Source organism: Triplophysa rosa, linkage group LG23 (assembly GCF_024868665.1).
Source record: "Triplophysa rosa linkage group LG23, Trosa_1v2, whole genome shotgun sequence".
Classification (NCBI taxonomy): domain Eukaryota; kingdom Metazoa; phylum Chordata; class Actinopteri; order Cypriniformes; family Nemacheilidae; genus Triplophysa; species Triplophysa rosa.
Genome location: NC_079912.1, coordinates 17,302,474 through 17,314,755, shown reverse-complemented (window position 1 = coordinate 17,314,755; position 12,282 = coordinate 17,302,474). Strand labels below are relative to the sequence as shown.

General features: G+C 36.9%; 2 protein-coding genes across 2 annotated transcripts; one reads left to right on the top strand and one right to left on the bottom strand.

Moving 5' to 3' along the window:
* Positions 1–1,009: 1,009 nt before the first annotated feature.
* On the bottom strand, positions 1,010–7,099 carry plcxd2 (phosphatidylinositol-specific phospholipase C, X domain containing 2). The gene is made up of 4 exons (XM_057322725.1): positions 7,000–7,099; positions 4,759–5,225; positions 3,004–3,245; positions 1,010–1,439 (listed from the first exon to the last, which is right to left on the bottom strand). The coding sequence occupies exons 1-4, from the start codon at positions 7,097–7,099 to the stop codon at positions 1,274–1,276; spliced, it is 975 nt and encodes a 324-aa protein (XP_057178708.1). The 3' UTR covers positions 1,010–1,273.
* Positions 5,299–12,039, top strand: si:ch73-264p11.1 (uncharacterized protein LOC100000923 homolog). The gene is made up of 4 exons (XM_057322724.1): positions 5,299–8,150; positions 9,780–9,843; positions 10,135–10,315; positions 10,508–12,039. The coding sequence occupies exons 1-4, from the start codon at positions 8,017–8,019 to the stop codon at positions 10,549–10,551; spliced, it is 423 nt and encodes a 140-aa protein (XP_057178707.1). The 5' UTR covers positions 5,299–8,016; the 3' UTR covers positions 10,552–12,039.
* The last annotated feature ends 243 nt before the right edge of the window (positions 12,040–12,282 follow it).

Sequence of the window (12,282 nt, the reverse complement as noted above, 5' to 3'; positions counted from 1 at the left end):
TGTGCGCATAATTATGTCTTCATTTGTTGCAAATGCTGTGTGTAGATTCTTTCACATGGTCTTGATCATTATCTGATGCTTTTCCCATCCCAAAGACCCCCCGAAAACTGCCATCAGAATGAACGTCACACAACGGAAGGCCTGAAAGAATTTTCTAGCACTCTGCATGCATATGCACATCCTCTTGATGTATACGTCACATTGTTTTTGTGAATACTGGTAAAGGCATGTTTAGTCCTGAAAAGCAAAAGACTATGAATAATAAAAAAGAATTCTCATTCAAAACCTTTTTGGCCTATTTGGGGTGAATTACACAAAACACCACGACCTGGTCATATTTCATCCCAAAGAACAAAATGGTGTCTTACGTAATTTCCACGACAAATACACTCCTCCCATTTCTTGTTAGCATAATGTGAATCTGTAATTTTTAATATATAGATAAAAAATATGTTTGTTATTACATATATACATTTTAGTATTGGTCATATCATTTTTTTTAAAGTTCGGACAGGAGTAAACACAAAGTATAGAAACTATTTATTGTTCAGACCAGCTGTCAAAAAGAGCTTCACTGTGGTCCACTTCTTCCACTGAGAAAAAACACAAAGACCGGACACTCCGGGCCCGGGGTCACACGAGGAAAGCAACAATAGCCATTGTTAAAACATTCAATTTACTGGATCACTAATATGGACTTTTTATCAAAGAAATCCCAACTCAAATGAATTATTTCCTTTTCTTGAGAAATTTTTAGGCCTCGAAAACACAAGTAAAATTCCCTGATATTTCCAGGTTTTCCATGAAAACACGTGAAACCCCTAAGCTAACATAAGACAAAGTGACCATGTTTTTTCTTGGACTGTAAACCGGCTTAACCGTATAACATATTCTGTATCACAAAATAAACTTTAATGTTTATTAAAACATACTTTAAAATGTAATAAATAACAATAAATAATTACAAGCAAACACATTTAAATGCAGACGTATTTGCTAAAGAAGATAACAGAACTATCATTTTTTGAATTTCCACCGATATTAGCAGCTCACTGGTGTCAGTCTGATGGCACTAAAGGCTGTGTAGCTAAAAATAAACTATACATTTGGAGCCCATATGGTCAAAGGTATCAGCTTCTCCATATTTAGCATACAGTCGATAGTGATCTTGAAAGTATTTACATATCCCATAATGTTGTGTGTGATTGCTGGTCTTGATGGCCATCACACCTTCAGCCTTTGTTGATAATCCAATAGGACCGATGCTTTAAGGTCACGGAGAATATCCTGTGCCTTTCCGATCCTGAAGGAGGAGATTATTTAGTCTAATGACTGTGTTGGCAAAGTCCACAAGCTCTACAAAGTCTGAGGTGATGATATTGACTCCATTAACGCCGGGCTTCTGCGCCTCCACCCACATCATTATAGTTGGAAGGTTCCTGTGACAGAAGTAGAGCATTATACACAATCAAAAACAACATCATTGGTGCAGTGGTTGGCACACACGACCTTGACACATTGCTCATGTGGAGGTGCTGAAGTTTTGAGTCTGACCTGCAACCGGTGCCACTTTCTCCTATGCATTACTGTCTAACGGAAAGCAATCTCACACGATCATTGGTTTGATTCCCAGAAAATGCAAAATGTATAGCATGCAAAATAGAAAAATCTGACAAATGCACAAAATGTAAATGTACAGTCATGCACTTGACAAAATGATCACTTCACACATCTGCAACAAACTGTTAAACTATTAGCATGTGTTAGTTTAAGCAGAATCAGCTGTGACTAGAAATAACCTCCACACAGTCATCCATAACAGCGCCCTAGACAAAACCAGGAAATGAGACGCTCAGACTGCGTTTAGCCTGGAATAATAAACAATCCCATTTCCACACTCGGGCGGAATTAAACGGCTTCCTCCGATACGGCATTCTTAGTAGGATGTCCGCTTAGACACACCACAAATTATTATTAAAGGGATAGTTCACCCAAAAATGACAATTCTGTCATCATTTACTCACCCTTCTGTAATTTCATACCTGTATAGATGACTTTGTTCCGATGAACACAGCGAAAGATATTTGGAAGAATGTTAGTCATTTTCAGTTCTGGGACATCATCTAACAATCTTAAAAATATCTTTCTCTGTGTTCATTGAAACAAAGACATTTATACAGGTTTGAAACAACCTGAGGGTGAGTAAATGATGACAGACTTTTAATTTATGAATGAACTATCCCTTTAATTCTGCAGTATATACTAGATTTAAGTAAATAAGTACCTATTTTATTCCTTTCCTTTTTTATATTAGTTAAAGTTTTAGGTCACACTTCAGCATAGGGGGCAATTCTCGCTATTAAAAAAACATTAACTACGACTTTTCCCCCGATAAACTCTTAATTCGTTGCTTATTAATTGTTAGTACGGTAGTTGTTAGGTTTAGGTATTGGGTAGGATTAGGGATGTAGAGTATGGTCATGCAGAATTATGTGCTTTATATGTACTAATAAACAGTATAAACCTATACTGAAGTGTTACCAAGTTTTAGATTACTTACACATTCTCACACTTGAACCGCGTGTGTCTGCATGATAAAAATAAACCACATAATTCTTTGCGAGTTAGCGCAGCTCAAGGGTGAATTAGTAAAAAGGAGCTTCTCTCATTAATGTGATTTATTGAAGATGACTCAATTTGTTTGGATTACATTAAGAATAGTTTTATATCCTATCATTGACATTTCATGAGCAACTACTGTGATAGATACTGTGATACACTATGTGTGTCCTAAACATCCCATCTATATTTGGAAGGGGGGGTCTCTCAAATATGGAAGGGAAAGGCCAATGAGACCAAGAACCTCTATCTGAAACAAATCTGCCACCTAGTGGTTCATTATTTATACATTTGCTTTTCAAAACTTTACCCAGATATAGCACATACAGGTCTAAAAGTCTTCTAAACAACAGCTTTTATAGAAGAAAATAATCTAACACCCACCTCTCCACGAGGTAGTTTCGTAGCCCCCGCACTAGGCCTCTGGCTATAGTCTTGACACGTGGTGTTAGAATGGCCTGAGACACATGAAAGCTTCCATACTGGGCTCTTTCACCCAGCGTGGTCTCCAGGAACTGGATGAGCTTGCTGGTGTCTGTGGTATTGGCCCAGGGAGCAGGAATTTTACTACCAGGCCACATCAGAGGGCATCCCTCAGCAGATGGATGGTGGTAGAACACTAGGACCTGTGGAAAGCAAACACGAACTTGAGAGGCTAAATGAGCACGTTTTCTATGCTAACAGGGTGTGAGAGTTTTGTTTTTTGTGGGGCTTTAAGAGTAACATTAGATCAAATCTAGAAATGTGGTTAACAGAAAAACACTGTTCACAGTTCTCACAGCAGAATCCAGTTGGTGATACACAGGCTTAAAGTCTCCACACAATCAAAATGGAAGTATTCTGACCTTTAGTATGCATATGTTGACCTTAAGGATATCTATAAACCAGTGTGATCCAAAACATTCACAAAATTCACAATTACAAGATATAAGCATACAAAACAGTCTTTCACTTTCGCCGAAATGAATCAACAATATTGATGACATCATTCAGCACTTCAGCTTCTCATCAACATTTTCTGACCAATCAAAAGCACTCTAGAATCTGCAGAATCTAGTGCGTGTCTCACTAATGGCTATTTTAGGGCAGGAGCCACTCAAAATGTCTCACCCAAATTTCCTGTTTCAGAGGAAATTACATCAATAAGTCGAACAAAGCTAATTCAAGGTAGTTCAGTGGGCCTTTCATTTCTAAATTCTGGACTTCTGGATGCTCAACTTATTGAACTTTAAACTGTGACCTGTACATGTTTCCATGTTTCCCTTAACATCCTTTACAGGTATGCTTATTATTAGTATAAAGGAAGAACACGTGAATCATCTCTCAAGGTGCCCACAAACAGCCCTACAGGGTACAAAAGATCCTAGCACTCAACTTTTATCATTTGTGCACGTCTGTCACTATTAGAGAGGAAGTGAGACATTAATCCTATTGTGATATCTGTTCTCTGGTGCCGCACACAGACACACAAAGAGAAGTTGCCACCCCAAATAGCCATCAGTGTGACACTGCCAGAAGTCTCCTAGTCTGGTATTATGAAAAAATACATAAACATGTTTATTCCCATGTCACATATTTAGATAAAAAACACATCTAACATTCGCTGATTTGTGTTTTCCTGAGTCCATCGGAATCTCAGCAAGCTCATGAATGTTTTTAACTTTTTGTCCTCCTAATTGGAAAGATCTTTATACAATTTTTTTATTAGTAGTAATGTTTCATTTTTAGGAGATGTTTTTCAACGCGCCATTCTGGGTCAGTTTCGGTATGACTGTTAATAGCTGTGATCAAGTCCTGAATACATTTTCAAACAACAGTTTTACTCAGTAAATATTCTTTTAACGTCACAGTTCCTTTCATCTAAAGGGCACTAACTTTCATAATAGCTTCTCACAGATGAAAGAATAAATCAGGACATCTCACTATATGGGAGTGTCATGTTCAAAAAAATAACTAATAATCTAGAATGAATTTATATGTCATAAATGTACAGTATGTATTGATACAAAGGAATATGTTTATGTAGCCCTCCGAAGGACTGGCCATCCAGGGTGTACCCTGCCAGTGGCCCAAGATGCTCATTCTCAATTCTGACATCCAAATATGTAAGATCTACACATAATCACATCCTAATCTCACCTGGTACCTGTTCTCCCACAGGTAATTCAGAGTGATTTCCTCCACCACGTCAATCTTGCAGAGCTTGTGGCCAAACAACTCCTTCAGCATGCTGATCAAGTAGCGATGATGCTCCTCCCTCATGGCATAATGGTGATTAAAGTCCAGAAAAACAACCTCTTTCCTGTGTGCGTTCAGAAAATTGTTGATGTCGCGAAGGCCGTCGCGTACTTTGTGTCCAAACAGCCCGTGAATAAAGTATATCTCATGGCCTGGTTCTCCTGGTTTGGAAGATACACGTAGGTCAAAATAGCGAATCCCACCCTCAAGCTGTTCTCTGAAGGTAAGGTTCTGGGTCATGGACCATTTTTTCATCACCTTCTTGGCCAGAAAACGGAACACTGCAGCCAGGTGTTTCACATATGCCTTTTGGTCTGGGCCGACTGGAGCTTGCTCATCCACCCAGAAGCTAAAAGAATCGTGAGACCCTAAAACAGAAAGAAACAGGAAGTTACTTTGGTATGTACTACTAGGAAATAATGGCATAAAATATGTTTTTAAGATTGGCACAAGCACTGTTTGGTTAACGTCATAATTCAGGCTACCAATAGATATCAATAGTTAAAAATACATAGCTATTGTGTAACTTAAACTACACACAGATGCGTAGATGCACGGATGGCATCACGCACATGGGGGCGGTTTCCCAGACAGGGGTTAGCTTAAACCAGGACTAGGCCTTAGTTTAATTAGCAAATTTAAGTAGTTTTAGTAAACATTACTTCCTAAAACATTACTTGTGTGCTTTTTGAGACAACAAGGTATTTTAAGATATGTCAGTGCAAGTTGTTTTCAGTTTGGACAGCTCTTACATTTATTTTAGTCTAGGACTAGTCTGACTGGGAAACCACCCCATGGTGTGGGACACCTTTATGTTCACTTGATGTCACTTAAGGCACAAAACTAAAAAGAATGTGTGATTTTTACGATTTTACGACTAAAAGACAGCTGTTTACACACATTTCTGTTTAAACACCATAAAAATGAATTTAGCATAATAGGTCGCATTTAATTCACAGAAAAAAAGAAGAAAATATATTTTTGTGGTGATGTGGTATATTTGGCATCCTCCATCAATTGCCAAAAAGAGTAAGAAAAGCAAAAAAAAAAGAGAAAAGCAGAGAAAGAAAAGCAAACGAGGGTTTGTTCTGGATTACTACATAAATTAATTTAAGTACTTTTATTTTAATAAAAATAGAGATGCCCATCACCCTCCAACTTGCATTGTTTTATTGTTTAAACATGTTAAAACTAGGGCTGTCACGATAAACCGACGATAAATATCACGTGATTTATGCACAGCTTTTGAGTGAAGTACGGGAAAATGCTGCTGCATCCGAAAGCCAGAGGGCGCTCTCGTGCGGAAACTTCAAATACGCACTGCAGAAGAAGACCATAACACGTTCTAGAATCTAGGAAATGCCTATGGACATTTTTTTATCACTGTTCCTCAAGCCTCATCAGGTATTTTTATGATAATAAGGTATATTTATAATGATCATGTTTGACGGGTGTTGCTTTTTCAAATGCACATTATAAGCGACTCAAACTCGCACTGCTTTTAGATCGAACAGCATTTCCTACTGATCCCAGAGCCGTGCTTCACGGACAAGCTACGCATTAAAAAATATCGCAGCCAGCTCGATTACATTAGGATTTAGTGGCCACATCTGTACACAGAGTTTACATGCATTTTTTAATTTATGCTTTAGAGTTTAATAAAAGATCGAGCGTTTAACATTGTGCCACAGAGAGCCAAAATATGTCACGTGACTTCTCCATGAGCTGCGGTTGACATTTCCCATCGTCCTCCCAAGTTTAAACTGTGGGACGCCCAGACACATTGTGGGCAAAAACATAATAGGAAGAACATATGAAGAGTTTGGTTCCAAAATGAGATCCACTAAATTTGTTCAAAATCACGTTTTTTATTATGTTATCGTGTTTTGTTGTGTAAATTAGCTGTATTTTCTTCCAGTTATTACGGCTTAAATCAAAACAAACCAACTGCAGTTTGATTGGTATTAATTGGAATGCACAATAAAAAAACGTGATTTTTGAAACTTTTTAAAAACGGAGTTATCAAATTTTGGAATCAAACTCTTTGTATATAAAATAGTAGGATTCCAGTACTTATCAATTAATTCATTAATTGGACCCCTAACAAATACAAACTATCGTACTCGGTCAAATCACTCTCACCGGGGACAGCCAGGTGCTTTAGCGGCATTGATGTAAGCGCAGGGCATAGCGAGCCCATCCAATCGGCGTTAGAGGTGTTGCCTGTAGGTCGAGTCTTCATGTCGCGATGTAAAGCCTAATATTTGTGTCAGAGTTAAAACTGCACGATGCCAATTCAACACCGATCCAGGCCACGCCAATCCAGCGACGATCGTTACTCTTGGCGAAATCATAACAGCGATTTAAATCAAGATAACGATGCTTTAATCATTATTAGACCGACTAGCATTACTGGATCCGTGGGACAGCCTGCAGACGGAGCGCGAACACTTCTACAAAGTTAATCTTCTTAAACCGAAGTAACAATCCTTATATCCTCCTCCATGCTTTCCTACTGGAGTTTTAAATGTGTTGGCCTGGGCGATTACCCCCGCCCTCTCTAGACAGGTGACAGATGGTACTCTTCACTTCAGTACTGCCAGCACAGAGATGTACAGCTTTTACCTATGACTTATGATGAGCACACCGAGAATGTGACATTACAGCGGTGAAGAGATGAAATAGAAATATTTATGCAAAATGAAACTAATAATGACTTAAATGCAGCTCGCTTTTGCAGTCTAACTAGCAAGGAAAGGGCGATTAGAAGTCATTTTAAATCCACAAGAACCTTACGTAAACAATTGCGGTGTGCATATGTTTGTCGCAAACCTAAACATGACGTTCACATTTCCTTTGACCATCATCACTAGCAGACAGACCAACGCTCGCGCACACAAACTGACTTCCTGTGTGAAATTAGTAGGCATGCGTTTCAAGTTTGGCGTCGTTATTCAGAGATGGAAAATATGCTAAAAGTAAGAGTGGCGGTGTATCATAATTTCTGAGTGTGGGCTTTAAGGAATATTCCCACCACTGAGCCGCAGACCCGTTAAATGTGTGGACTTGCGGACGGCTTAATCGATTGATTCGCTACCTTGTGCAAAAAACAGCGGTGACCTGCAGTGACAACAGTTTCTCATTCGTGCGATGTGAAACATGGACCATCCGGCGTATCATGGGCCCTTAACCAAACAGAGATGCGAGGAGTTACTGGGCAAGAAAGGAAAGGATGGGACATACCTCATCCGTGACAGTGAGACCATCCTGGGAGCTTTCTGCCTATGTGTGTAGTGAGTATATTTTTTGTACTTTATAGGTGCTCACTGACTTTTAACTCAATAAGGATGTATATATCAAGAATATATTTCGAAAGAGTCATATAGATATTAATATGTTAAACATATTACAAAAAAGGTGTACGTTTTGTATTTATTTGGGTGCAGTCTGTTTTTCTCCAATTAACCAAGATTTAGTAAGAGTGATTTTTTTTATTACATTTTGTATGACCATAGTTTAAATACAAATACTACTAAAGTGGGAAAATGGAGTAAATATAGGCAATTTGTGGTCACTGTTGTTTTTACGACAAATTAAACAAAAAACTATGGTTACTATAGCTTTAATTATTTTTATTATAAATGTGTATTTTCCATTTCCTGTAACTCAAGCTGGAACAATACCATCTGATTCAAAACAATGTCTTGAATTAAACTAATTAATGAACCGAGATGGTCTTAAACTCTGTTTCTTCCGCACCACAACCAGCTCTGACAGAAGCTACGAAGCTGGCGGGTTGACAAAATAACCACATATAAGATATTCATTGCTGTAGCCATTTTATGTTGTAGTAAGTTTTATAATACGCTGAAAGGTTTTCACACAAGAAATATACCTGACTGTGCATCCTTTAATTTATTCCTGTATTCTATAGCTTGTGGTGATATTGTATTCTATTGCAACCCTAAGTAATCATTTAGGTTTTTGCTTGTTATCATATTGCCGTGAAAGAAAGAGCACTTGTAGTAGTACGCCACAGTTTTAGCATATAGGGCTGAACCATGCAGCCGTTGTACATTTCCAAACAAGGGTAATCAAGATCCAATGAGATAGTGGTAAAAATAACGGTTTCCACATAAACAGTGTGCATAGGTTGTAGTGCAGATATTATCGTGCGGCCTGTAGCAAAACACATATAGCTGCAAATATGTGATCTTGAACAGAATGTGCACAAAAGTGGTAGCACTGCAAAATATTTTAAAACCTTAAAAATGTATAACTTGCATACATTCTTTTGTTTTTTTTGCACGTCAGAGAGTAATAATGTACATATAGACACTAACATACGCGTGTCAGTCTCTCAGTTATCTACATCGACTTTGACTATGCTTAATAAAAATCATTATTATTTCAATCCAATGCTATATGCACATTTGTAATTGGATAATTTATCGAACACAAAGAACACATAAACATTTATTTTGAACTTTCTAATACATAGCAGAGAGGATTAATAACATGCATGGACTTTCTTGGAGGTCACTTTACAAGAAAAGTGTCTGCCGAAAATAAAAAAGTTGCCATGCATTCATGTAGTTTTTGTGTTCTCTTTTTAAAAGCTGTTAAAACGAGCAGTTTAAAATGCTGACCGATGTCATTTGACTCGTTGTAAAAAGGACAGCACCGTCACCAATGCATTTCCATTATATTTTAACAAATAAAAAGCGCTTTTTATCCCGATCATAACAATTTTGAGTAAGCAGCTCATAACTACTTTAAATGTCATTTAAAAAAAAATCTGTTTGTAAACTCAAGGATTAATGCTGAAAACCAACATTTTGTTAAATTGTTTTTTGCTGATGGGACTGTATATCCTAACATGACAACTTTGTGTTCATTTTATTTTATCTTTTTTTTTACAGCAAACAAAAAGTGGTTTTTACTTACAGGATCCTACAAACCCACACTGGATACTTTACTTTACAGGTGGGACATACTCAACAATACACATTCAGTTTCACCTCTTTAAAACCAGGTCTGAACCAGGGTCCAAAATTAACACTGGAAGCATGTTGAACACGGAACTGCGACACGTGTTCATATTTGGTCATATATTCGGATGATTTGTTTTTTTATGATAGGTTAATTTTAGACCCTGGTTCTGACAAATTTACTGCTTCTAATATGTTCTATCAAATCGATTGAATTACCACCAAATAATCAATAAATATGCGAATAGAAGTCATTAAAATGCCATCCTACCTTTTGTTTTACCAGACTAGTTCGGGAGTAGAAGAAAAGTTTTTCAAATCATTGAGGGAACTTATTAAGCATTATAAACAGAGAAATCAAGGTTTAGCAACACACCTGTGCCATTCACTGAAAATAAAAACATTCCAAGAACAGCCTCAGCAATGTGCAGAACCAGTAGTGCCCGATGAGGACAATGACTATGAAAGTGAGTATGAATTGTAATGATTGAAATGGAGTATAGACAGTAATGCAATGTTTACATGAGCTGTCAAAAATAAGATGGAAGCAGCCAATTTGAAATAACCACATCATCTGATTTTAATGCTCGTGAATGATGTAGGACCAAAACTGTCCTCAGATTTGCATGAACTGTTCTTTCTCATTTTTTCTCTTCTAGATGTGGACTGCTCCGGGGAATATGTTGTTGTTCTTCCAGATTGATTTATATGCAATAGTAATGCTGGTAAATTAAATTACCAGAACAACTTTTATGGTAAAAATACAAATGTGCTGTTCACACAAGCAACTTTTAACAGGTCTTTTTACTGGACAGATACCATTCACACATCATACCAAAAAACATGGCCAAACTTTGTATCCGAATGCACATGGTCCATATTTTTGTTGCTCTTTTCATTTTTGTGGCAAAGGCTGGCTTCCATGCAGTTGCACTCGACCCAATGATGTTGTATTAGATGACTTTAAAGTGAACTACTAAACTGTTTCTTTGACTTGCATAAGTATCACAGTGTAAACGGGTCATCTACATCAGAATGGAATGACACAGTTTGGGCACCGCTGTTTTATATAGTACATATAGGCGCAGTATGTGACCCATATGCCCTGGATGTTCCTTGACCTAAAATATGACATATTAACAACAGCCATGGACATAACTTACTCGAATGTTAGTAAACAAGTACAAGGTCATGTTCACGCTTAAGCACCTTAATGGAAATCAGGCAGTAATTTACCAGTGAAGACTGTGAAAAGGACTAATGTAACATTTTTACTGGGAAATGGGATCAGCCAATAAGAATATTTGAAAAAAAAATTTGAGAGAACATTAGCATTTGTACATTTTGTAAATTTGACTACAATTCTTGTACACTGCAAAAAGTGATGTGTTAAAAATGACACATGTTGTGTCAAATTTTAACACATGTAGGGAGTGTGTTCAGGGACAACACAAGTTGTGTCAAATTTAACACAATATGTGTGCAAGCCATTTTAACACACAAATTGTGTCAGAGAATTTAACACACAAATGTGTGTTTTTAAGCAATTAATGTGTTACCATGTAAAGTATTTTTAGTTTTAAAATTACGCCCTCCCTTCAGGAGATAACACATTTACTGTGTTAATCTTTCCAGGGGTATTTTTTAAATAAAATGCACACTATGTGTGTAGAAATATACACAGCATGTGTCATTATACTATTAACACAGGGATGTGTGTTGTTTTTTAACACATCCGTTTTTGCAGTGTATGTACATGGTATCTATATTTTGTCAATATTGTAATGTGCTGTGAAAATTGTTTTTATGTATGTGCTTTCTTGATATTGCAAGTTATTTTGCTAGTGTTTTTAGTAAAAACACAAATAGATGTGGTTTTAGGTTTTTTTTTCATTTGAGTAGAGCTTGGTACAGGACGTCATGGATAACGTTGATCTGTGGGCGCGAGACTATCTAAAAATCTTTTTCCGACTTTTAAAACATGATCATAATGTAACACATCTTTGTATGTAATGAAAACAATTCTGGCTGAGTAAGAGAAACTTCATGTATTATTTATGTCTTGGAGGCCACTTTGTTCCAATACAAATATTATGTCTGTGTTTTTACTAATGACCCGTCATCAAATTTACATATACTTCTGTTATTATTTTTAAATAAAAGGTATTAAACCACTGAAATGAAATGTAAATGTAATTTTAAAAAGGGTTCACTGAAATGTATACGCCTTCCGAGTGTGACGTAGCACGTTGAATTGTGGTTCCAAGTCATTTTTTTGGAGGGGGGTGCAGTTTTACCAAGAACAATAAAAGAATACTGTAAACTAAAGCAATAAGCCAAACCCCAACTAAATATATAATATAACATATAATTATAAACATAATCGTGTTATATAATACATATGTAAATATTTACACTTTTTTTTTTTAAACAT